General features: G+C 39.2%; 2 protein-coding genes across 2 annotated transcripts; one reads left to right on the top strand and one right to left on the bottom strand.

Annotated features, from left to right (window-relative positions):
• The first annotated feature begins 7178 nt into the window (after positions 1-7178).
• Positions 7179-9625, top strand: LOC144644054 (cytidine and dCMP deaminase domain-containing protein 1-like). Its single transcript, XM_078503462.1, has one exon. The coding sequence runs from the start codon at positions 7429-7431 to the stop codon at positions 9133-9135; it is 1707 nt and encodes a 568-aa protein (XP_078359588.1). The 5' UTR covers positions 7179-7428; the 3' UTR covers positions 9136-9625.
• A 915-nt stretch (positions 9626-10540) lies between these two features.
• LOC144644053 (uncharacterized) lies at positions 10541-26656 on the bottom strand. Its single transcript, XM_078503461.1, has 8 exons — positions 25797-26656; positions 24435-24699; positions 20000-20327; positions 19187-19372; positions 18152-18293; positions 16865-17341; positions 14214-14401; positions 10541-12428 (listed from the first exon to the last, which is right to left on the bottom strand). The coding sequence occupies exons 1-8, from the start codon at positions 26467-26469 to the stop codon at positions 11766-11768; spliced, it is 2922 nt and encodes a 973-aa protein (XP_078359587.1). The 5' UTR covers positions 26470-26656; the 3' UTR covers positions 10541-11765.
• Between the last annotated feature and the right edge of the window lie 893 nt (positions 26657-27549).

Below are 27549 nucleotides of genomic sequence, written 5' to 3'. Positions count from 1 at the left end.
TGTTTTGCTCAGGTCTTCAGAAGCGTCTTACTAACCAAATCTAAAATAATTCCAAAACATGCTGTACAAACATTCTACTCTTTGTGACAAACAACTTGACGACCAATTGTTCAGAAATGAAAATCGACACAGTTCTTCCTAAATAAAAAAAAAGTTTTACGGCGGAATCAGGCTCAAAAAATATACCGCAAGATCACACCCCCATTCATAGTCAGAAACCAGCAAACCATCTAGTTTTCTAAAAAAAAAACACTGCGTGACATCAATGACGTTACCTTTTTCATTTACAAAAATAACTTTAACTTGTCAAAGTAAGTGCAATTTCACAATGGTGAATATCAGTACAGTATGGGACCCAGTTCTCGGCCGGATCCAGTTCTCGGCCACTTTGTGTTTAACGCGTTTTTTCACACTCCAGTTGAATTAAAAGAAAAAGGTAATTCCTTCAAACGATAGACTGATTCATGTGCTTTAAGTATCTTGAGTTTGATCGTTCAATTCGATATAGAAAGCTCACACGTCGAGTTTACGCGGAGGTAGGTGAATTTGCATTCCCGAAAAATTTGTTTGTTTACGGCTCCTTAAAATTCATGGATGTAGTTAAATTCGTATTTTATCCAAAAGCCCCCACCATACCAGCTAATTTTTGGCATGTGAAACGTAGAATAATTCAGCTTTCTGCTTTAGTTAACTTTTCGTTGAACCGTTGTATTTTTTGGTCTTAATTTACTTCGAAATTTTTTCTTGCGACGTTTGCGTATTTGCCAGTTCTCGGCCACCCTGCTCGCTATCACAGCTTAGCGCTTGGTTTTTAATATAATTTCATCTGCTGCTGCCAGAATGAACGAAATAAATGTTTTAAAAATAAAGTTCAATCTTATCTCTAAGTTTTAAGCTGACTCTTGTCTTGTCTATTATTTCTACAACACTTAAATCTTTCAAGACCTTTTCACTGCAAAATAAACCATCTAAATGCACGGGTCACACAATGCGGTTTTGCCAGAACCTGCACATAAGCAACTAGGCGCGTTGAAATCCTTCTTTTCTAAAGTAAAACAAAGCCTCATAAAAATAATTTGGGATCGATATAACATAAATAGGTTTACAGAGTGATTTTATGACTATGAAAATTAATTGAGCATTTTTTTTACAGATAATTACGCACAAGCTTTTTAGTTGCCGAGAACTGGGCCAAGGTGGCCGAGAACTGCGCCCACAAATGGAGCTTTTATTTTTATTATTGCTCGGGCAAATTAATTTTTGACCGGTCGATAGCTTTACACCAAAAAGCTGAATAATGTAGCTAGCTCTGGGAGAAATTTCAAGTTCCTGCGGTTCTTCTGAGGTAAGAAATACAAGTTTACGTCAAAAATGGCCGAGAACTGGGCCAAGGTGGCCGAGAACTGGGCCCACAAATGGAGCGTTTATTTTTATTATTGCTCGGGCAAATTAATTTTTGACCGGTCGATAGCTTTACACCAAAAAGCTGAATAATGTAGCTAGCTCTAGGAGAAATTTCAAGTTCCTGCGGTTCTTCTGAGGTAAGAAATACAAGTTTACGTCAAAAGTGGCCGAGAACTGGGCCCCATACTGTACTTTGCCCATGGATGTAGTTAAATTCGTATTTTATCCAAAAGCCCCCACCATACCAGCTAATTTTTGGCATGTGAAACGTAGAATAATTCATCTTTCTGCTTTAGTTAACTTTTCGTTGAACCGTTGTATTTTTTGGTCTTAATTTACTTCGAAATTTTTTCTTTCGACGTTTGCGTATTTGCCAGTTCTCGGCCACCCTGCTCGCTATCACAGCTTAGCGCTTGGTTTTTAATATAATTTCATCTGCTGCTGCCAGAATGAAAGAAATAAATGTTTTAAAAATAAAGTTCAATCTTATCTCTAAGTTTTAAGCTGACTCTTGTCTTGTCTATTATTTCTACAACACCTAAATCTTTCAAGACCTTTTCACTGCAAAATAAACCGTCTAAATGAACGGGTCACACAATGCGGTTTTGCCAGAACCTGCACATAAGCAACTAGGCGCGTTAAAATCCTTCTTTTCTAAAGTAAAACAAAGCCTCATAAAAATAATTTGGGATCGATATAACATAAATAGGTTTACAGAGTGATTTTATGACCATGAAAATTAATTGAGCATTTTTTTTACAGATAATTACGCACAAGCTTTTTAGTGGCCGAGAACTGGACCAAGGTGGCCGAGAACTGCGCCCACAAATGGAGCTTTTTTTTTATTATTGCTCGGGCAAATTAATTTTTGACCGGTCGATAGCTTTACACCAAAAAGCTGAATAATGTAGCTAGCTCTGGGAGAAATTTCAAGTTCCTGCGGTTCTTCTGAGGTAAGAAATACAAGTTTACGTCAAAAGTGGCCGAGAACTGGGCCAAGGTGGCCGAGAACTGGGCCCACAAATGGAGCTTTTATTTTTATTATTGCTCGGGCAAATTAATTTTTGACCGGTCGATAGCTTTACACCAAAAAGCTGAATAATGTAGCTAGCTCTGGGAGAAATTTCAAGTTCCTGCGGTTCTTCTGAGGTAAGAAATACAAGTTTACGTCAAAAGTGGCCGAGAACTGGGCCCCATACTGTACTTTGCACCGTAAGCTTTTTTCTCTGTCCTTCCGCCGAAGCAAAAAAACACAACCTGATTACACATGATTAAAATGAAAACCATTGCGGTATGCGTCACCCGTAGCGGTTTTGTAGCAACCCCGAGCTATCCCCGTCTTTTTGGCCGCGCCAGGAGACTACGCTCTAGGACGACCAAAGGGTAAACCTTAAATCGGCCACGCCCGATAAATGAAATGCTAACTTCCAGCCATCAGATCTGTAGTTTGAAGTCAGCGTATTGGCATTATAATCTCCTGATTCATTGTTTCGTGTCTGCAGGTGATGATTTGTTTTGCATTTTTTGTACTTAATGACTTATTAACAGCAATGAAATTTCCACTAGAATAGGGAATTTATTTAAATGATATAAAAACAACATAAAGCATTAAAAACTTAAAACGTAAATCATGGATCTTCAAAGCTTGCAGAATTGTCGGGAAATTATTCTCAATTTGTTTATTTTAACCTGACAATTTCAATTAACGATATGACGGTCTTAAAATTGCTTGGAAAACAACTATTCACGCGACCGGAATTTGAAAGTCAAATAGATTAGAAGTAATATATCAAACACGAGAGGCAGTGTTTCATCGGGTTATCCAAACACCGAGAAGAGAGTTGAGAATACGACGCGCAGCGGAGTATTTTTGACGAAATTCGAGGTGTTTGGATAGCCGATGAAACACTGTCTCGAGGGTTTGATATATCTTCTCAATCGAAACAAAAACTACGGAGTAAACGGAGAAATAAAATCGTAAAAATCTATGCTAATTAAGATCGGGTTTCCAAACCACCGTCACGGTTATAATTTTCTTTGTTTTAACTTGATGAATTATTAATGAGTTTGAGTAGGCTGCATCTAAAATGTCTATTGATCAATGAATAAGAAAAAACAAAACGAGTGTTTACCTATAAAACAACGGAGAGGGATGAAACCTATAAACACTAAATGATATTCGACGGTTCAAAAGCCGGCCGGGTGGCTATATTTTGAAAGACGTACAATGCCACTTGTATAATAACACGTCCGAGTTGTATATCACACGTATGCATTAACTAACAGTCATTTTCGACAACTATCGCGGTTACCCCAGTGTTAACACATTAGGACTCCTTTGAATGTCTCAATAGCAAGTTTTTTCGTAACCTTTTTTTAAATTAAGGTTTTATAGTTAAGAAAGAAAAAGTCGAATCATAAATACCAGGTCACTCGCTACAATCGGCAAATGAAAATTAATTCATGAAAGTATTAATCTAGAATACTTAACCATGCACTGTTCAAGCAAACAAAAAAGCAAAGATATAAAAAAATAACATGCCCTTGCTAAGACTAAATGGGTAAAAATGCAATTATGTTGGGCAAACCTCGAGTAGGGTCCTTTTTACACTCCGCTCAATGAAGTTATTTCGATAGATCCAGAAACCGTTTATCTCTTAGCAACATTGCCAACATTGTTAATATCTCTTTGGAATTTTGACTGTGTGGCACCGTAAATGGCTCTCTTACATGACAAAGGCAAAAGACTAATAAATGGATGTTGACAATTTATGTTCATCGAAAATTTTTTATGCCTTTTCAGAGAAAGAAACGAATGAATACATAAAACATAGAGACTAAAGCAAGAATTTTTTAAGGTCGCGCGGGACCCTTGCTCATTAATAAATTCATTAGCCAAATTTCTTGACGGAGTGCTATCTTGTAAAGCTTTAATTCACTATATTTTGAACATCGATTCCTCTAAAATTTAATAAGGATATTCAGGGATGATGGAATTACATCATGATTGTCCTTTTACTGAGAGATGACCGTTGTCTGTGATGTTACAAGCCCTTAAAAGTTTAACTGCAGATAATGCGATTTTGTGTCCAAGTTTTCAGCTAGAACAGCGCACTAAACTAAATGATTATATAGCACAGTGATAAATCATAACCTCTTTTGTGCTATGGCTAGAACGAAATTTTCGATTTCAAAAACTGCTACAAGTTAATGGCTTCTAAGAGAGTAAAAATGTGAAATCTAAACTTCGAAACGTGCTATCTTCATTTTGAGAAGGAAATTTAAAAATTCGCTCTAGCCATAGCACAATAAAATACACCAAGTTTATGTTCCTCGCGAATCAACTCTTGAAATTCTATGTCGGCGGAGAAAACTTGGACACAAAATTGCAGGTTTTGAGGCTTCCGAAGAACTTCCGAGTCGATGTTTACAACAACGTGTGCTTTATTTAAAGCTGTGAGTCTAATTATGATAATTCGCTATGTTCCAGCGCACGGGATGCGAGGCTGAGAACAATACCGCGTAATTACTTGTACAAAGAACTCTGAGAAAAAAAATTCTCATGAATATTTCGTTTGTTGTCGGCTTCAGTCGTCGCAGTTCGTGCATACTCTTTAAATAAATACATACATAATGATTTCAAGGGTCCTGCGCGACCTTAAAACAATATTTTTGCCTTATTTGTCTACCTAATGATGTAAACGGGTGACAATGGAAACGAGTCATGTACACGTCATGCATAGCTCACGTGATGTATGTCATGTGATTTGCACACGAAGAGGAGTATTGATCTCGGAAGAGTTTCAGTTTATAGGAACGTTCTTTCATGGTGCATCGTGTTTCTTTGAATTAATCGTTATAGTTAGTGGCTATGGTCGAAAATTCAAGTATGGTCGATATCAGAAGCATATTTACAGGGGCCTTTAGGCTGACTAGAAAAGAAGTCAGCCAGAAGTCCAGTTTGTTGAATAAATTCTATCTTCTACAAAAAAGTATCATAAAGCCCCCTTCTTATCCAAATACCTAAATATTGTATCCAAATATCTTATATACGTCACAGGTAACCAACGGCGTAGCATGAGAGTTTGTATGGATGTACTATAAGAGCTTGTACAGATTACTACCATTGAAAAGCTATTATAAAACTTAAAAGCTTACCTGATATCACTTTTTTTGTCTTTTTAGTGTTTTCTTCCTGTGATTACGTATTCAAGAATAAAGAATAATTATGTCTATTTTGGAGCTTACCAAGTCAAGTTCTGGATCCAGCCTCGATTTCATATTTTGGGTCACATGACCATCATTATAATAATAATAATACAATAATAAGTACTTTTATAGCGCCAAAATCCACAAATTGCCCATGGCGCTTTACAATAAAAATATTAAAAAAAAAAAATGATGTTAGAGTTAAAAATTTAAAAAACGGATATCAGTGCATCTTATGGCGTTTCATGTCCAGATTTGACATAATTGTAAGTGAATCAGAATAAAGACTTTGTTGCAGAACTGGGAGTCAATGCTTAGTTACTTATTACGTTGCACGATGTTTTTTTTATTTTAGGAATATTCAGAGAACAATCAGTATTTGTGAGCATGTCATAGCCTAATCCGCTTTGTGTATAAAATAAAGATTGTCTTACACCCCCGTTGTAATTAAAGAATTGGGTCCTATGATTTCCGCACTTTATGACGCATTTGGATCTGGAGTACATGTCAAAACTTGTCTGGTTTCGCTGTGACTGCCGTATGTACTCGAATAAGCGCCGCGGCGCTAAATAAATCAGTTTCCGCGCCTCCAATGCAGCGCTTATTCGAGGGCGGCAAGAAGTTGGACGCCACAAAGAAATCTTTTCTCTTTTTGTTAACGGTATATGTTTTATATGTACGAAAATTGTACGGCAACCAACAGAAGTGTCGTTTGATTGCAGTAATATTTGTCAAGGACAAACAGCTGTCCATGGCTGCCACTCCACAGGTAATAAGCTGTGCGCATGCGTAAAGGTCTTGGCCAGGCCGTGGAGATGTGTCGTGTGACCATTGCATTCAGTGGTTTATTTGTCAACAGGATGAAGTGCTCGGTCTGCAAGGTTAAAACGCTTAGCATCAGATCTTTTGCAGGTTATTTAAAACTGAAGAACATTGCCTTTGAGGAAACGAAATCTCCAATGCTGTTATAGAGTTCCTTTGTAGTGGTTTCTTGGTTATACGGAATTCCTCGAATAAGCGTCGCATCAGAACCGCGGCGCTTATTAACTTTTTTTGTCCCAAATACGGCGCTTATTCGAGGGCGGCCCTTATTCGAGTAAACACGGTATTCAGATCTCGCTGAACGCTCTGAATGCCACAAAAATATATACATTTCATGCTAAATAGGTGAATGATTTAGTGACACAGCTCCTGGCAAGTAGAATGTTTGTAAAAACCTTCAGAAGGTCAATAAACAACAAAATACGTGATCCAAAGCACGACCGACGAGTTGACCGAGTGGGAGTATGGGTCTGGTCACCGACAAGACGGAACCACGAGCAGAGCAAGAACCGCCTGCGCGGTTAATCAAAACTATAACAAAATTCTCGAACGTGATTGGTTATCAGCAGCCCGATTAAAGCACTAATCGTATCGATAACAAAATTCTCGATTTTGATTGGTTCTGCGCGCGCCTATTTCTCACGTAATCATACTCATGATGATTAAACAAATCGTCGTATGATTACAAACCGAATTAGTCACTCCGAGACATTAAAAACGTCGTGGCGAAGGAGATATGTTTTCTTACTTGGGAATTTGGCGTTTTTTTTTTCTCGAGCTTGCAGTTGCATCACTTCCTTTACAGTTGACTGGTCTTCCATGCAAGAGCTTAATGCAGATGTTTAGCCAATAGCAATTCACATTGTCAAGACATGTGTCAAGGAAAGTGAATGATCAATCATTTGCTTTGTCTGGTTTTTGACAGACAGTTCCGTTGCGTTTGGCCACATATTGCTATCACGACCTTTCATTTTCGAGACGACGCCTAGCAAGATGGCTTCAAACGCTTCAGACGCATCACCCTCCTCGCAAGTTAAACCCATGAACACTGACCGTGACTCGCCGAGCAAGATGGATTCAAACACCGATGCGTCGACTTCCTCGCAAGTTAAACCCATGAACACTGATCGTGACTCGCCGAGCAAGATGGATTCAAACACCGATGCGTCGACTTCCTCGCAAGATAAACCCATGTACACAGACCGTGACTCGCCGAGCAAGATGGATTCAAACACCGATGCGTCGACTTCCTCGCAAGATAAACCCATGAACACTGACCGTGACTCGCCGAGCAAGATGGATTCAAACACCGATGCGTCGACTTCCTCGCAAGATAAACCCATGTACACAGACCGTGACTCGTCGAGCAAGATGGATTCAAACACAGACTTGCCGACTTCCTCGCACGATAAACCCATGTACACAGACCGTGAGTCGAGGATATCTAAAGAGGATCTGTGTATGGTGCTTGCTCTTTGGATGGAAAGGTTTCCTTTGCGAGATGACGAGAAGGAGGAGAAAGAGATCCATCCTTACAGGAAAGTCGGAGCTGTGCTTGTTCGGCCCAATGACATGCATTACGCCGTCGACTGCAGTCGTAATGGCGTCCATGGGGTGGCTCGGTTGTTGATGAAGCACTATGATGTGGCTAAAGATTGTAAAGTCTTCGTGTCCCGAAAGCCGTGCTCTTTTTGCACAAAGCTTCTTGTGCAGTGTAAAGTCAAGAGGGTCTTTTATCTACCAATTGAGCCGGAATACAAAGCTAAAGACAGTAAAGACGTAGAGGCATTTAAAGACGAAACTAAAGACAGTAAAGCTAAAGACAGTAAAGACGTAGAGGCATTTAAAGACGAAACGTCACGCGTCGATATACTATTCCAAACGAACGCTATCAGCCAGTCTGTGTTTGTGCCTTCAGTCAGGCGAGGCGTCCTTAAAAATGCAGAGAGAAAAAAATCGACACCAGATAAAATCAGAGACAAAATAAAGAAAGAATTGATGGAATATTACTGGAAGGATAAATGGTTTGAGAATGCTAAAGTTGACCTTCCGTGGTCGGCCTTCGATGACAATATGAAATGGCAGGTCATGAAAGATTTTCAAATCATCATGGAGTGGATGGCTCGACATGTAATCGAAAAAGACTACGTATACAGATTTAAAGCCGAATTCAAGAACGGAACCACCCACTTTGACCCAGAACAAAGTGTGGAACAGAAGCAAGCCACACACTTGATAACCATGGCAAAATTCCTAGCTGAGCGGACAGACGATCCGAAAACTGGAGTGGGGGCAGTCATCGCAAACACAGCGTTAGAGATCGTAGCTCTTGGTTGGAATGGATTCCCTACCAAGGCGCTTTATGGTGAATTCCCGAGGGCTTCTCATGACGACAACGTTCAAAATAAAAAGTATCCATTCGCAATCCACGCAGAGCAGAATGCCCTCCTTATGCGCAACACCAAGAACCTCGCAGACGGAATCTTGTTTGTAACGAAAACACCGTGCGATGAATGCACCCCGTTACTTGTGATGGAAGGAATCAAAACCGTTGTATTAAGCGGTAAAATGAAAAAGCAGACATCGGCAGATGGTCGGACTTACACAACTTCAAAGTTTCCCGAGAAAGCGAAGTCTGACGGTGTCTTAACTTGCTACGAAATAAACGGTATTACCCGCGTTCCCGATAAAAAACCCTAATTTTGGCAATCTAACTGAGACTGTAACGACAGAAACATCTCATTGATCATTTTCGTAATTTTAAAATTTGTGATGCGTCTTTTGAGCCCGGTCTGCTTGTTTCGGTCAAAGCAGTAGAATTCGCGTGATGTGAAAACAAGAACAGACATTTAATCTTCAATTTTGTCTTTACTAGTTTGTCAATATGTAGCCTTAGGTCATATAAAATTTATACCAATATTAAGTCGCATTTAATCGTTTGCTTTTGTTCTTGTAAAATACCATTGTCGTTTGTAAGAAAAATATTAAGAAAACAAGCATCAGTTCTTAGTTGACAACAATTGAAGCCAGAGCGTTCGCTCATGCTTTGTTCATTCTGTACTTTGCAACATTGTACACATGTGTACCTTAATCGGCGATGCCGCCCAGTTCCTGTAGTAATGCTACAGCAAGCAACCTTGTAAAGCTTTTTCGATTATAAACTTGAAAATTAAACTGCCGTTGAAGCTAAGTACTCTTTGTTATCCATATAAAAAATTTCATAGTAGACGTAATTCCCTGATAAATTCCAAGGAACGGTGACGGTTTTCTGCTCCCGCCCGCTTGGCCAAGTGGCAGTACATGTAAACGGCTTATGTGGTTTAGTGCGTTCTCTACCAGTATTCCCAGAGAAACATCCGGCTACCCGAAAAACCTATCGTTACATTGCAATGTAGAAAGTGTACTCTAGGGACAATCGGCTTTGCTTAACAATCAATTCTTCAGCGACTTCAGTTGAAAGGAGGCCTCTTAGTTTGAGCTGATCACACGACCTCGCGATTAATAGGTACAAAAAAATACCTAAAAAGCCATTTTATTTATAGTGCATATAACAAAATTGCAAGGTTTTTTTGGGAATTGTAACAATCGTAAGCCTAGCTTGCGTGCCTCTAAATGATCACCATCATATCCTTTATACAATAAGGGTGGGGTCGTGTGATTTCTCGCGTCCTCTTGGCGTCTTCATGCCGTGTGAGCACCAGTTATTTGTTAACTGTACTATAAATAACCTTCGATTGTCAGCGCATTGATCGCTTGCCGCAGGGAATTAAAGCGGTCAACGAGAATTAAATTTCAACTCCTCCCCAAGCCTCTCGCGGCTTGGCGGGTTGCCTGTGCGCTCTTAAAAAACCAAACAATACCGCCAGCTACGCAGGCTAGTTCATTCCGAAAACGGAAAAGGTCCCATAAGAACGCGATCACTGTCTGTTCTGAGTATTTACATTACGGAATATTCCCAAAAGAATGCACCCTAAGTGAATCAGGTTAAAGACAATGTTGCAAAACTGCGAAGTCTGCTTCGTCAGGAGCCCATGACCCTCCTGGCTTAGTTGCGGGATGTTTTTATTTTAAGAATTTTCAGACCAATCAGTATTTGTGAGCATGTCACAGTCTAATCCGCTTTAAGAAAATATTAACTTCTTGCCATTTTTTAAAATTTCTGGTCGGCAGTTGCAATTAGCTTAGTTTCTGTACCCCAGGTGGGGATAGGGCCAGGGGCAGTTATAATAGCTGCGTCAAAATGATCGACCAAATTTTCATGATATAGGTCCATTATGTGTATCATGAGCCATCTACTGGAATGGTTGTGTATCCGTGTTGTTAATCCTGCATCACTTTACTTCCGTCGATTAAAAACTCATATCAAATCGTGAAGCATAAAAACTGACGATTAAAACAGTTAATTTTTCAACTCACAAATGTAGATATATTTGCTTATTTATGAAGAAAAATCCAGACATCCTTTACCCAACCATACAAGAAATTCGTCTTCTATAGCAACACCCTGTAATCACCTTAGTTTTGTGTTCATTGAGTCGTCCAAAGCGCGTTTTAACCAATCAGAGCGAGTTATCTATTGACCAATCAGGTGCAGAATAAAACCAATCTCGCCCACGTGTCCTTTCCCGCGCTTTGCAGACTTTATTTGTAGGCAAACTACGATTGGTTTATTTGCTAGCAGCAGCTACAGCGATTGGCTGTCTAATTTCATGGGTGTGGTTTTACAATTTATCGTTCCAATGACCTCACGTACAAACGTCTCCTTTAGCGTGGCGCTAGTGACCCATCAGGCTGCTAAAGTACTTCCTGAAAGTATTCGCGCATGTGCCCCCGATTTATCCTCGGCCGATTCACAGTTCAACGGTGTGCCGTTATGCATTGAACATTGTTAAGTCTTCGCTTTAAGCGAATGAAGCGTCTTACTTTTCTTCTTTTCAACGGTGAAACACTCTAACGACTCATAGTGGCATGAAAGTTTGCAGTTGCTGCTAATAATTTACAAACATTAATCAGAAATGGACGGAGAAGTGCCCACTGGTAAAGACTGACATCCGCCGTTTGATGAGCTGTGCGTAGGTAATTTCTCTTTTTTATCATTAACTTACTGTTTGATAATAATAATAAAAAAATCAGTATTGTTTTCACCGAAGCATTCCCAAGACTACATGGCCTTCGGATCACGTTCGTCCAGGGCGGGGTTTAGTGAAACAGTGATGTTACACTCCACAGAAAATCAGAAATCAAGTTTGTCCAAGGCAGGCAGTATCGGTGTTTAACACAAGTATGCGCACATAAGTATAAAAGTTCACGTAAGTAACGCTAGGCCGAGTTTACTGTGTAAAAACTGCTGTTGTGTTATTTACTGTGGAAACAGCATTTGAGTGAGGTACACTTGGAGCTTCCTCCTCAGTCAACTGTTGGTCACTTTCAAACGTAAGCGACACATTCATTTGTTCACTGTTGTTGACAGTTTCCGTACATGGAGCGTGTATACTATAATCTTGTATACTCTGCTCTCCTTCTGCCGCCTTCAAACTGTTCTCATAAGTGGGTATGTGTTCGTTAGCTTCTTCAGAAGCCGTATCCATTGAGACTGAGACTGTCTGAGGGATTTCATGTGAAGGTATCTTGGTTGCATACGGTGTATCGGTTTGTTGTGGTTGCACTGTGGCTTGCTCGAGAGGTGCATAAGGTTGGGTATTCTGTGGAGCAAGTTTTTCATCCCCGTTTCCAAGTAATGAATGGTTGTTATCCTGGTACTCTGTTACAATTCCCTGCCCATCCTGCATTGACTGCAGAACTGATTCTGTTACCATGACGACTGGCCGTGTTTCCATGGTAATAAAATTCCCGCCTTCGCTGGTCTGTGATAGACTGCTGAGTTGTGTGTTTTCGGTTTCTTGTGCAGTTGTAGATGTAGGAATAGTAACCATTTGTGACTGTTCAGTTTTTGTTGTGCTTTCTGTTTGACCTTGACTAGTTTCCCCTCCAACCTGCAAACAAGTAAACTTTTGTCACGCTAAGAAGATTGGAAATATTGGGTTACACATTTATGGTGGCCCATTAGGGCCATAGAGATTTTGGTATCTTTTCTACTTTATTTTTAGTTTTTCACTGCATTTTTTATTTTTTTCTTTCATTTTATTATTATTTTTTTACTTTTATATTTATTTTATTTTTATTTATTTATTTATTTTCATTTTTATTTTATTTTTTCAATTTGTTTTTACTTTAAAAAAATTTTTGGATTTGAAAAAAAAAATTTTTGGATTGAAAAAAAAAATTGCACGTGGCCCATGATGGCCATAGCCCATCAGGCATTTCGACTTTAGATATCCCAGAATGCACAGGCAGTAAACTGACAAAATGGCCGCAAGCCAGAGTCAGAAATAGCGATTGGCAAGCAGATCATGAATTGATCAAGTATGTAAGACAAAATTTGCAGCGAAATGAGATTTTGGACTTTGTTAAAATCAATTACCCTACTTACGCATGGAGCCCTCGTACTCTCTCTTGTCGACTACAATATTTTGGCATGGAGTTCGCCGATTTAATGACTTGAGCGTGCCAAGAAATCTGGTGTATGCCATGATGGCCGGTCAACCCACAAGGGCTTGAAGAAAGAGGATGTATGGGAAGACCTAAATAGCCGCAGAGAAAGAATGCATTTTCATCAAATGTAGGATCATGTAGGGAGAATTATAACTCAATGCTATGAAAGGACAATTATTTTCTTGGCGATAACCTTAGTTTCAAAATGTCATTAATATATTGTATATGCAGAATTAATACCAGAAGAATTAAAGAAAATCAGTTTCCTATGAAAACTGCTTCAAATCTAAGGCAGGGAGGACATGACAATCTACTCAGTATATACCAAAGTATCCCAAAACGGGTGGTCCTTTCAGCGGTATACTTGAATTGATAGGCAAATCATCATTCAAAGCCTGATCTGCTTGCCAATCGCTATTTCTGACTCTGGCGGCCATTTTGTCAGTTTACTGCCTGTGCGTTCTGGGATATCTAAAGTCGAAATGCCTGATGGGCTATGGCCATCATCCATCATGGGCCACGTGCAATTTTTTTTTTTTTTTTTTTTTTCAAATCCAATTTTTTTTTAAAGTAAAAACAAATTTAAAAAAATAAATAAATAAAAGTAAAAAAAATAAAAAATAAAAATGAAAGTTAAAAAAAAAATAAAAATAAAAGTAAAAAAATAAAATAAAATGAAAGAAAAAATAAAAACTGTAATAAAGTAATAAAATAAATAAAGTAGAAAATATACCAAAATCTCTATGGCCCTAATGGGCCACCATACACATTATATGGCCAATCAAAAAGCAAGTAAGTTAGTTGAGTGGCCAAGAAGCTTAAGAGTAAGCTCTCTTGAGGTGGGGAGAAGAAGGGAAGAAAAAAACATTCTTCCCTTTAGCCTGCACACAAGCTCTCGTGCTTGGGTGTTCGCACTGCTCTCATCTTAATTCAAATTGGCTTTCGTGCGAGCATATAACGGGCCAACAGGGGGTTTATTAATGAGAATCTCTCTGCCGCTTGCACCAAACCCCTAACAGAGAGCCTGTTTGCAGGCTACCTTACCTTCCCCCCAGTGCCCACCCATAAGAGAGCTTGTTTGCACGATAAGATGTCAAAACAGCCAATATGAAAAAAAATTACCGGTACATAGATGTGCGGTTCTGTTATTTTTGATTGACAGATAAGGTTGGCAATCCAATAGGAGGATGTCAAGAATTAATAACACAAAATCTTAGACACAGTACCTGTTGACTATCAAACACTGCTTCCTTGACCAGTGATGAAAAGTCCATTCCAAGTGCCTGGCGCTTGGCTTGAGGTTCACCTTCGATATTCTCTTCTCCTGCACTTGACTGTTTTGTTTCTTCCCTGGAAGTCGCAGCACTTATAACAGCTTCAACTGCTGCCTGGGCTGTCAATACTTGTCCAGGAACTAAAAACAGAAGCAAAATTTGTAATTATCAGAGTTGTTTCACATTTGAGACAATCACAATCTTAGAGAATAGGGGCCAACACAGAGCTGAAGGTTTTAATAAAGGTTTTAAATTTAAAAAGGGAAAGGAAGAGTATGTGACCTTGGCTGTTGTCTTTGTGTTGTGTTATTGCAGAAGACATTAAAATCCAATATTGCCTCTCTCAAGTTACGTGTTGGAGTATAATCAGATACCGGTGTACATGTATTATTGAGAAAACTTGGAAAACCTGAGATGGACTGAGCTCTGATTTCTGCTGTTTTTAGTGCAGAATGCACTATTGTGATGGTTTGGTGGGTTGGCGTTTGCTAAACCCCTCAGGCGCTAAAGCACTATGGTGTAAACTTTTAATCACCGATTAATTAATTAATATCAATTAATTAATTATTTCTGTAAAGGGGGGAGGGGATGGAGAGCACCTGAACGTGTGCCCTTGGTAAATCGGGGAGTACATTACGATACTTATAATTGAAGAACTCAAGGTATATATTTGTTTCAGAAAGCACTATGCTCTCCTTGTGGTACAATTCTTTCGGGAAAAAATATTTTGTGCTAAACGCATGCGCAGATCAGTCTACATCACGAACATTGCCTTTTTCTTCTGCAGAAGGATTCGTGTAGACTCCGTGGCCCCAAGTTAAAACCACAAATTAATTGAATTAGACACTAAGGCGTCATAGCAGTTCATGTGAAATAATTCTTAAAATGGCAACGCTGTTTTCTTAGAAAAGGTGATCTAGCATCTCATAATTAATTGATAATATCTGTGTTATAATCAATGTCGCCTTGTTTGCAGAAAATAAATCACGTTACCATATCATCATGTTACATCCGTTTTCGACAAAAACAAAAGTGTAATGTTACATGTTTTTGACAAAAACAAAAGTATCTCGTTTGCTGTTTCAATATCAAACTGAAATTCAAGCTATCGAAAATTAAAATAACAGGGACGTGTTTAGAAATTTTGTATTAAAGCCTAACGTGGTGTGCTTTTCAATGCGGTTGAATTCCTGTAGAATCCGTGGCGTTAATTTAATTAGGCATCACAGCGATCTGCGAGAAAAACAACAATATCATGTTACATCCGTCAGTTCCTTTCCTTTGATTTGTTTTCCATCGGTTGAACTAACCTCCGTTTTATTTTGTAAAACCTCTGCCGCTTAGTGTTTAACATGCTTTTGTGACGGTTCCGACATTTCTTGAAAGAAATCTTCACACTACGTGCTTCTCGGCTTCATGCTTGAGTGAGCGTGTGACGTGTTCACCAGACCGTGGTGAGAGCATGATCTGGTGCACGAAATGCTTTAGCGACAATTTCGGGGAAAAAGCCGCAATTTTTAGCGACAATTTCGGGGGAAAAGTCGCAATTTCGACATTTTATGCTTTGTAATTAATAGTTTGTGCTCTGCTCGTGTACTGTTCTGAAAATTTGTATTTTTTTAGGTCTTTTTAGTGCAGAATGCACTATTGTGATGGTTTGTTGGGGCTGTCGTCCGCTAAACCCCTAAAGCGCTATGGTGTAAACTTTAATAGTCAATTAATTAATTAATATCAATTAATTAATTATTTCTTGTGAAGGGGGTGGGGGTGGGGAGCACCTGACCGTACCCCTAGGTAAAATCTGGAGCACATCTACGTTACTTTCATATGAAGATCTCAAACGTATATATTTGTTTCAGAAAACCCTTTGCTCTCCTTGTGGTACTACTCAACGTAATTTACACCAAACGCATGCGCAGATTAGTCTACGTCGTTTTCTGGAACTATCATGAACATCGCTTGTATTGCGTGTTTGCGGTAGGCTTCCTGCAGACTTCTTGGCGCCAAGTAAAAACCGCAAATTAATTAAATTAGATTTTGAGACTTTCACATCGCTTTCGTAATTAGGTATGCAAAAACTTGCCCCCTGGATTTTCGGTGTGAACACCTGATAACCAGGAAACAAATATCCTAGCTGTACTGCGTTTTAAAAAACCTGTCGAAAAATATGTTTTTTGATTAGATTTGTTTCTTTAGTTTTTGAGAATCGTCTTTCGTGCAGTCTAAACCGTAACTTAATTAAATTAAACAAATGTCATCGATGCCGCCGTAAAACAAACAAAAAACAAAAGTTTCATGTTATCGCATTTTCAAGGAAGACAAAAGTATTTTGTTACAAACGAACAAAAGTGTCGTGATACGTTTGCAAAGATTAGCGTAAGAAACACCTGGGAAAGAATTCAAGTAGCCTGTGAACAGTTTTTCCGAAAGTAAAATAAAGCAAATAAACACGAACATATATAAAACATCATACTTTCAATTGTTCCATATTGCATTCTGCACTTACCAAATCATCGAGATTTTTCAATGTCACTTATACCCTAATCAAGCCTATCAAATTTGTTGTATAAACATCAACCTTTGTTTTTAAACAATTCATGTACCTGTTTCAGGTGTCTGGCTGTTGTCTGCAATCTGGACTGCTCCTAGATTTGTACCAACACGAATCACCGGGGCAGAAGCTCCACTAGATGCCTGCAATGCAGAGTCCAGCATACTCAAGATGTTGCTGGACTGTCCATGTGCTGCGAGATAAGCTGCAGACACAGGCACTTGATTAGCGTTATCTGTCTGCTGAGACGTTAAGAAAGCCACAGCACCTCGACTGTTGTCTAAGGATTGTGGAATGAATGCAACTGTCTGAGGAGTTGCAGCAGATCCAGATGTCTGAGCTGCTGCCGCTACGTCAGTTTGCTGTGGAATGAATGTAACTGCCTGTGAACCAGCCCCAGAGTGTAGAGAGGCGTGGCTCAAGCTAGCCACTTGGGAAGCTGGTATAGTTAAAGAGAGTGTTGTCGGTGTCTCAGAATCAGATTGACCAGAGAAGAAACTGCTGGCATTCACAACGATAACAACTTGACCTGGATCAAGAGAAAACAGGTATTAGTAATAATAATAACAATAATAATATATATTTTTTTTCAAATCTAAATGACAATGAACTTGCTTTTCTCCCTTGTATTGCCTCAAATGTTGCATACTCTGAGACTTTTAATTACATAGTACATGCACTTTATGATCTCACAGTACATACATGTGCGTTTTTTGCTAGAAAAAGGAAAGTTTAAGAAGAGGGTGACCATGTCCATCAAAACAAAATAAAAGATACCCCGGAGGAGAAAACAAAAAAAAGAACATGTACAGTGGGCATAATACACATCCTCTGCCAGGGGATGATGGTCTCCAAAGGGGCATCTTATTGAAGAGCATGCATGTAAAATGGCCACATTGTTGGAAATGAATGGCTTTTCTCAGTAGCTTGAAAAAAAAAAGACCTGTATGATGACAGAAATGCCAATCCTATGATATCATAAAGATTAAAAGATGTACTACAAATCTGCTTTCAAACAGAACACTCATGATTATGAAACAAGTGAAACAAAGCAACTCAAAACAAAACAAATCCACTATGGGCATTATGTGATTGATCAAATGAAACATCTGGATTTCCCTTCACATTCATAGAATACAAAAATTGATTGATTACAGCATACTCTTCTGAATAAAAATGTCTTTTCATAGTCTACATGAAACTCTGTAGTAAGCTGAAAATAAAATCCCATGACTTTTCAATGTATTTGGTTGAAACCAAGATTTTCTCTACTCCTATTTTTTCCCGAATTTTCACCAGCTGTACCAACCCTGTTGTAATAGATGTTGTTAGTTGTTACCTTCATCTCTTCCTGTACCAGAGCCCTGGGTGATAAGGATCTGTGGCTGAGCAGACATATCAACTTCAGTAGCTTCTCCTTCGGAGCCTTGGATGATCTCAAGCTGGTGCCCTTCAGTTCCTTGGTAATTTTCCCTGCCACTCTGAAAAGATACCAGTTTTTTACTGAATAAAACTAATTCCAAAGCATAGTAACATTTAGAGGTCGATAACCTCGCTAAAAAATAGATTTAAGCCTATTGTGACATTTGTAACAACCTGAGCCCCATGACAAAGAAAAAAACTCTGCTGCAAAATTTCTGATGTTAACAAACTTTATGAAAACTGGTTTTCTTATCTCAGTGAAAATTGTTTATGAAGCTTAATGGAAGTGGGTCACATGCCACACAGATTTAACAAGACATCAATGACACTATTTGGATGAGTACTAACAGACATCAAAGAAAAGATAAAAAAAAGGACAATGATCAGCATAGATAGCATTTACTGTACATGTATGTTGTCTACCGGTACACCAAAACTGGGGAAACTTCAAAATGCCTACAAACATTTTGCAACCTTCCAAGTTGCAACCATTTTAGTTGCCATTGTGACTAAATTTAAAAACAAGTCGCCATCCTGGAGACTACAAGAGGACTGCTCTGGAGCTTGAGCAAGCTATCATCCAAACTAAAATCAGCTTTGTATGTTATGGATTCATTTATTCTTTGTTCTCTTTTTTTATTTTGCATAAAAGTTTGTTTCATTCACGCTTTTTGGCACATACATGTAGATTTACAGGTAGTATTATTTTAGCCACCACAATTTTCTATTGGCCACTTCACATACATACAGTAGATAGTTGCCAAATGGAAACTTGGAGGGTTATTTTGCTAAATAAATTAGAAAACTACATGCATTTAGCTGTTTGTTTCTTGTCACAGTCATGTCCTTGTATTAGTTTAGGAATCGTAAAGCACAGTCTAGATGAGTGTACACACAAATGTATCTGCATCAGTGCACTCCCAGGCAACTAATAAATGTGAATTACAAGTACCTTTTGAATTAAGTGTTCTTGATCATGAGAACTTAACATTGTTGGTAGTGCTGACTGATAATGCTGCTGAATACTTGCAATAGCGTCAGCAGTCGTCTGAGATGACTGCGATAGTTTTTCTGGTGCATGCTTCCGCTTACGGGTTTTTTCCTTTAGTTGAGGAGAGCTTGGTGGAAGATTTGTTAGCTAAATAAAAGAAAATAAAATAAGTTGGAAATGTTTTGAATCTCTTGAGCATGGAATGTGAAATGCTCCCCTCCCTAATTATTATTACTACTATTATTACCGGGTATTACATTATTATTACACATACAGTGTACATGTACATCAAAGAACACTAAAGACTGTTTACAAAAGTCTGAGGGCTGATATTCCCTCCATAGAGGCCCAGCCAGGGTAAATTCCAACAAGCGACATGGCCCAAAAAGTAGCGACAGCATACTAATAAAATCGCGGCAAACGACAACCCTTATGGAAAAAGTTAAATTCCAACAAGGACAAGCAATTTTCCTTCAATTTAATTACCGACAGCGACATGAAAAGCGATAAAACAGTGACACGGCACATTTTTAAATTTATACAAGCGACACGGGAACCCCCTGGCAGGGCCTCTCCATACAGTCCTGGGAAAGCTTGGTCTGGCAAAAAAGCATTCTTATTGACAGATTTTAGCCATTGGCTCTCTCAGCCCTGGTAATTACAGTACAATGTAGAATCCCGAATTCTCGAACCTCCAGGGGAAACGAAAATTATTTCGAGGAATCGAAAGGAACAAAAGAAAAGAACCGCTGTGGCAGTGACTAAGCAACTTACCGGAGGAAGAGGCATAAGAGCACCAGTGGCTAGCGCCATCTGTGCTTGGTGAATATGATTCTGGATATCAATGATGGTGGGGAAATATGACTTGTTATGTCTGGGTGGTGGCTCTAGATTTACAAACAGTTCCTTTTCCACATATTCCTTCAAGCAGTGTTTAACAGTGTAGATACCAGTGACGCCTCTTGCGACAAGTTCTCGTATCTTATGCATGACTTCAGGATTAAGCCGCTGTCCTTGAGAGTCGCCTTCGTCAGGATCTAGAGGAATGTCATCAATGTCATGGTATTCATGAGCTAAGGGAAGTGGCAGCTGAACGTAGTACCTGTAAAAAACATCAGGGTCAGAGCTCTCCTTTAGTCAGGCATTAACAGGTCTTGATTTACGGTACCACTTGTTAAAAAACAAATAATAATAATAAAAATAGTAATAGTAATAATTAAAAAACACTTAATAGAAACCGTGAAATTCAGCAATCGCTGCGTCCTTTTATTCACGGTTGCCACAGACATCAATTTTCAAAATTCCGTGAGAAAAATAAAATTTCCTTGACCAAATATATTCATGTACAAAATGACAGACAAACTGTCTAGAGGCCTACAGCCTCTGCTTCCAAAAAAGAAAAAAAAAAACCTCACTAAGATCACATTGACCTGAAATGTTTCTTCCAGCCTTCAATGCCATTAAATCAGAAGTGTAATAATTTCAATTTTTCCGGACTTTTCTTCAAAATGTCAATTTTCCCTGACTCAAAATAAAATCCCCTGACTTTTCTTTGAACTTCAAGAATTTTTTCCCCTGACCATTTCCTGAGACCTGTTTTCCTTTCTGTCCACCGACAATGAAAAAGGTCACAAAGGCAAATGGTTAAAATCATTTTAAAAGTGAGAAATGTTACTTTATACATATAATATTTAGTTTTCAAAAACATGCAGAAAAAATGTTGCTTGTAAAATTGACTGTAGCTCACCCATGGTGAAGGCAAAAAAAAGATTCGCTTTGAAATGCTTCTTATTAAGTTTGTAAGTGTTTAACTCAGACAACAGGTTAAAAGAAGCCTTGAGAATTAACAACCCTTCAACAATGCCATCATAAATGCTGCGTATTTGAAACAAAGAGAAAAGTATCTGCCGTGAACCATGGCAAAAGCAAAACAAGACCACTGATTTTTCAAGTACTACATCATGTAAGCGACTAGGTATCTCCTTTTACACCAGAGGATAATTTACATAATTTTTCTTAGGCTGTATAGAAAGGACTGTAAGACCAGAATAAGGTTCTAGTGAAATAGACCTTGAACAGCATGGGGCAACATTCTGTTGCATGTACATTGTAGGTACACAAGAAAATGGCTGCCATTCACCTGAATTCTCTTTACTGGTTTGAAATTTTTTTCTACCAACTGTGTTGAAAACTAGGGAAAACACTGAGCTAACAAAACCCTCCAAGTTAAGACCATTTGAGTTGCCATGGCGACTAAAATTTTGGAGCTGGCGATTACATTAGAACAGAAGTCGCCAGCCTGGCGACTAAAATTGAGAAGAAGGATCAAAAACGTGAACTTACAGTAATTAAGTGACTGAAAATTTTTCACTGGCAACCAAACTTTATTTATTTAGCAGTCGGTGGCCAAATGGCTTGGAGGGTTGCAACAACTGCAAAAATTGTATTCTCCTGACAATAGACCATTTGCATTATGACGTAAAAGCGCAAAGACTTCTGGTAGTTGTAGTTAGGTTCGCGGGAAAACACCATTTCTGCCTTATGATTGGCTAAGGGCAGCCAAGCGTGAAGGTGGACATCCAAGACTTTTATTTTGATCTGAAGTTGAGCTGCTAAGTTTACGCTCTTGCTCTTGTTGCTTCGAAATTTGTTTATACATTTATTTTTTCAGTTACCTGTCAAAAATATAGAAAACAGGATGATAGCTTTGGAATGAAAATTGACTGAGTTCTGTGTTTTAACCAAGACAGACAAATGTTGTTCGTGTTCAAGTAAGTTTGAGTGTGGCGGAGTTGACTTGCTAGAGATTCATTCATCGCGGCCGACAACTTCTCTTCGTAAATAATTTTAGTCTAATATCACAGTTTCAAAAAAAGCGCACTGGAAACAGATTGCTTGAAAGGACGAGTCGAGGATATAACTAAATTCGTGTGGAATCAAGTGAAAGCAAGGCAAGCCATTGACTTTGTTCTCAATCGATTTTCAGACGTTCAACAAACGATTGCTTCCATCGATCACAGGTGAATTATATTCTTCACTGAAAAGCTTAGAAAATTTACCATATATCATGATTGCTTGACGGGACGGTCAGTTCAATTTATTCCTCGCGAAGCGAGGCCGAAGGCCGAGCGTAGCGGGGTGTATAATTTTGTCCCTCAAAGGGCTCAGGCGGGATGAAATCTCGTGTGGAGTTTACGGTCATGTATATATATATATATAAATTATTTAAAAAGGTTCCAGGCTTCAATAGTATTCCATCGATTTATTGCAACAGCTCTGTTTCGTATGGTCAAGAGATGACCACACTCTTCAGGCAATTTTTTCGAATGACCGTTAATTTGAATGCTGGCGGTTAAATACAAGATACAAAATATGGTTGCTAAGTAGCAGTTGCGTAGATTACGTTACTTGAAAGTTTTTGAGGACAAATCTATTTCTATGGGGGCACGAACTTGCTAATTCGTTGCGCTTGTTTAGGCTACAAAGATCTTTTTTACAGATAATAATAAACTTTTCGTGGAGACAGGTTACATTTCTTGCTAACATTATTGTATGGCTGACACTTTCTTAGCACTTTCCATTTAATTTGATAGGGTTTTTTTGCGTCTTTAAGAGTCCAGATGTGCTTTGATAGTTCAGTTTCATTTCTTTTGTTGGTGTGTCGAAAGGATGCGTTGTGGTTTCTGTAGCGGTCTTTAAAGTTTGTTGCTAGTCCTACGTATGATTCCGTGGAAGTTTCGCTTGTCACTGTTGCTTGATAGACTATATTGGTTTGGAGACATTGACCTTCCAGGTCGTTCCACACAAGAAATTTGAAGTTATATATATATATATATATATATATATATTTGTGAGCTTGGTGTCTGGCGGAAATGACGTCACACAGCCGCCGCGCGCTGGTGGCCTAATGGTAAGGCGTCGAACTTGAAATCAGATCTTCGGGACTGAGGGCGCCGTTTCGAATCTGGCTAGGGTTTTTTTTTTTTTTTTTTTTTTTTACTATTATTTTTTTTTGTGGGTTCGAATCCTGAGCCTTTCATTTTTATCGTTTTTCTTTTCGGATTAAAATAACACTGATTTGCACATAATACTCCCTCAACGCCTATTCAGGCTATAAACTGCTGGGTCTGTAATCGTGCAGTTCGTTGTTGTTCAGTTTCTGTTTCTATTCTGTCTGCTGTATTTTGTAGAAGTCTCTGTAATCGTGCAGTTCGTTGTTGTTCAGTTTCTGTTTCTATTCTGTCTGCTGTATTTTGTCGAAGTCTCTGTAATCTTGCAGTTCGTTGTTGTTCAGTTTCTGTTTCTATTCTGTCTGCTGTATTTTGTCCGTTACTAGGTAACAATAACCCAGAGCTTCGCGAGGCCCTGCGAGTCACGTATTACTAGTTTTTACAGCGAGACAGAGAAACGAGTCAAATAATTTTCCTCGTTCAATCGAGCTTCATTGATGAATCATGAATGGTCAATCATAAAGGGTTTTCAAGCTGATCAATCAAAACTTCCCTGTGCAGGTGAATACAGATCATTTGTTTTTATCTTAAAATTGTATTTTTTCGTCAAATTAGAACTGTAATTGCAATATTCTTTAACAAAGAAGTTTTCTTGTTTTTGTACTGGAAATGTCAACTCGTCGAGTAGCAGTTGTGGTTTCAATCCGAGCAAGGGCCGTGCGAGCAAATATAATTTTATTTCCATAATCTTGTTGATGAATGATTACTTGTGCGACTCGAAAGGTGAGCCTCAAAGATTTTTACGAGTGTAGAAATCATGTACTGTGCCCCCCATGTTTAGAAAGGGTAAAATATTGCGTCTTCGTATATTATTTGAAAATACCTGGTAAGCAAAAGTTTTAGGAATTTAACTAAATAACCGCGCAACTGAGACTTGGAGGAAACACTCGTTGAAACTTCAATCACTACAAAACGCAACCCAGCAAATATACAATTTCTTGCACAGCATTTTTTTTCATTTTAACGGACTTGGTTTTATACTGAGAGGTTGTTTTTTGCCCTTTAAATGAAGCCACAGGGACGTCTTCTTCGTTGAGAGTAATTTTCTTTACCTCCATCACGATTTTCTTGGGCAAGCGAGCTTGATGACGATTCAAAATTTCCCGCGAACCTAACTACAACTACCAGAAGTCTTTGCGCTTTTACGTCATAATGCAAATGGTCTATTAAATTCACATAATCCTGTTGGTTTAGTTTACCTCTCCTCTCCACCAACATGCACTCCTGCCAGCCTCAGTGCGGTTAATGCTCTCTCCTGGGCCTGCCGGACATTTTTTCCTTCCAGATTTGGATCTATCCTGAACTCAGGAAATTTGCGCACTTTCTTGACATAAATCCTGGCAGGACACGTAGGCCGATGCCTTTTCACTTGAAGACCATGTTCATCATAGTCAAGCTGTTTCTTGTTGACTGCTCCTTTTCTTCTTGGTCCATACTGACATTCCATTACTGTAGCTCGTCGACCTTCAAAAAAAACCCTTATGTCAGTTTTGATTACCACTTGATTTAGCTGTGTTTTGGTTTCAGATGTTTTGTAATGGTCTAGCCAGTGCAAAGGTGGTTTCTTCAGGAGAATTTCAAATGTGACAAAAGCATTTTGGAAACTGGAGTTTAAACATCTCCTGTATCACGCTTTAACCATTATTTTTCCTAGGAAAGCATGTTGTGTTTAAGACTTGCTACAAGTCGACCTTTTATGTTTGGAACCAATATAAAAATATTGAAATGTAAGGCTCTTGTCTGAGGGGAACTGAAACAGGAGATGTTACTCTGGAGTCCAGTTCCTAACTTTAAAGGTTCAAATTTGAAAATAATTATTTGTTAGAAGAAACCACCTTTACACTGGTGCAAATCTCTTACAAAATGACTCAAGATGACACAAAAATCCAACTAAACCAGTCTCTCTTTTTTTACACAGTTACTGCACAATTTGAAAAAGAAGTCCCCTGTAAATAAGGCCCCTAATTCTCTGACGCAAAAACCTTTCCAATTATAAGACCATGAGCTTAAATTAAGTTAGAACTTTTGAAGAAAGATACATGTATAACATTCATGGTTGTAAGCCTATTGCAGAGCTTCTTTTCTAATTTTACATCATTAGTGTACGTGGTATTCTTGTATACACAGGTAAGACGTTGGGCAAATATAAGCCTATGGCTCATGGTGCGTCTATCGAAGTGTGGGTTCCTTGTGACACAGCTGTCAAAATGTACACACACCAACCATTTCACAAAGGGCCTGAAGGGGTAAAATGGGAAGGGGGATTTTGGCAAATTTTTACTGGGAAAATGGTATTTGGGTCACTGACTAGGACTTGGAATCACAACCCCAAAAATGGGGACTGTGACTGAGATTTGGGCAGAAATAGGCTGGGAAATGGGATTTATATCCCCTTCCCCCCTTCAGGACCCTCTTTCACCAATGCTCATAAGGGTGAGCATGGGTAAAGCTGGGCATCAAAAAATACATTAAGCATGGCATTTTACAAGCTGCTGGGTGAGATTATGGTGAAATTCCCTAAAAGATAATTTAGTTAAAGAATAAAAAATACCCCCACATACCTGTATTTAAGAATGGTATCCCATCATATGGTACATACTGTGATTTCCACATCAGACGAATTGACGGTTTAGCGGATGAAGGGGACTGCCTTGTTCCCCAGCAGCTGTTGGTATGCTGTTTGTGTAGTGTCAGGATCAAGTCCAGTTCTACTTCGTTGGTTACATATCCCCTGTAGGAATCCCCTATAAGTTCGCAGTCATGAAGTCGGGCGGCCCACGGATAATTCGCTTGCACTGCACTGGATAAACTCACTATTTGCTGAGACGCATCAAGTGAAGCGCTTGTAGTAATAGCGGTCGTAATAGCAACATTTTCAGTTGTGATGACCAAACTTTCTTGCGTTCCCGCAACACTTACAACGGACTCGTGTTGCTGGACTTGCGGAATATTCTCCACGACTTCTTGTCCGCTCAACGTGGCCGGAGCGCCTTGTGTACCAACTGAAATACTCTCCGTCGCCATCATCGCTTCTGTAGTCGTCATTGTCTCGGATAAAGTCGAAGTGGAAATGGTGGTGATTCCCCCATTTTGCTGCGAAATAGTTGGAATAGTTGTTGGAATGTTCGCTGACAGAGCGTTTTGGAGAACTTCAGCCGCGGACACTTGCTCAGTAGCCATGATTTGTTGTTGAATAGCATCGCTCGACAACGCTTCGGCGGAATCCGCCGCCATTGCGTCCAAATCGGCCGACTCGCGCGAAGCTAGGGCCTACAAAATGATCACTGATATGAATGAAATACTTTTCCGTGTTTACGCTTGAAAGCGAGACAGGAAAGCGGCTAAAAATAAAAGCGCCAAACTTTCGAGGAGAGCCTCGCTTTACAACGAAGACGGCCTCGACCGCGTGGAAGAGAGAAGGCCTCCTTTTCATGCATGGCCGTGGAGAGTTGTGGGATATATCAAATGTCCCGGATGGGAGAAGACTTCGAATTCGCGCAAAAAAAAATTGCGACGAAAAAACAAAACAAAAACACATCAAATTAAAACAAAGAAACAAACAAGAAAATGGGAGATGATTTACTTCACCAAAAACACAAAACACAAATCAGGCAATTCCATATAGACATTGCAGTGATCAGGCCCTGGTTGTTCTAAGACCTTCATAGGATGGACAGTTACACTATGGGCCCATCCACCGGAAAAAATTACTATCCATTGGTTAGCATAGTTTGCACTGTTAGCACTTATCCACTTGATAGTGATTTATCCGGTTGATAGCGTTATCCACCCTTGATTAACTGGGCTAAGCTAATTTTTAAACGTCATCCTCCGCAGCAACTGGTCTCAACGTGAGGGTGAGGGAGGGGGGGGTGGGTGAGGGGGGGGGGGGGCTATGGCTTGGGCATCCGCGCATGGGTCATCAGTAAAGCAAATAATATTTGGTAGTTTATTCACTAATACAGTTTGTTTCTACTGTATTTTTGATTTAACTGCATAAAAGGAGGAGCCTTAGCGGTAATGAGCCTATTACTAAGGCTGAAGAAGATCATTAGACCCCTTGCTGCTTTCTGCTTTTCTTGCGGTTGTCGTCTCTGAGTCGTCTTTTAAATCCCTTTGCAGATAGAGATATAGTGATGTATCAGTTGATGACGAATTCCGTTGTCCTACATCGAACCCGGGCTGAGCAAACAGTCTAATTTAATCCGACGTTATATCGGGGATTTCGTGACATGTCAGGTTGCAACGCGGGCTAAGGGCCGATCCGCACTAGCGACAAAGTTGTTTGTTGTTGCGAGCATGGCGCGTCACGTA

Source organism: Oculina patagonica, chromosome 2 (assembly GCF_052425735.1).
Source record: "Oculina patagonica isolate OP01 chromosome 2, crgOcupat, whole genome shotgun sequence".
NCBI classification, from domain to species: domain Eukaryota; kingdom Metazoa; phylum Cnidaria; class Anthozoa; order Scleractinia; family Oculinidae; genus Oculina; species Oculina patagonica.
Note: the sequence above shows the minus strand (reverse complement) of the source record. Positions and strands in the feature narration are given on the sequence as shown.

Excerpts from the sequence above, each read along its gene's own strand:
- LOC144644054 (XM_078503462.1), top strand. The coding sequence starts at position 7,429 with ATGGCTTCAAACGCTTCAGACGCATCACCCTCCTCGCAAGTTAAACCC.
- LOC144644053 (XM_078503461.1), bottom strand. The coding sequence starts at position 26,469 with ATGGCGGCGGATTCCGCCGAAGCGTTGTCGAGCGATGCTATTCAACAA. Across the intron at positions 24,700-25,796 it reads GATACCATTCTTAAATACAG|GTCGACGAGCTACAGTAATG; the intron begins GTATGTGGGGGT and ends TTTTTTTTGAAG. Across the intron at positions 18,294-19,186 it reads AAGAACACTTAATTCAAAAG|AGTGGCAGGGAAAATTACCA; the intron begins GTACTTGTAATT and ends GTATCTTTTCAG.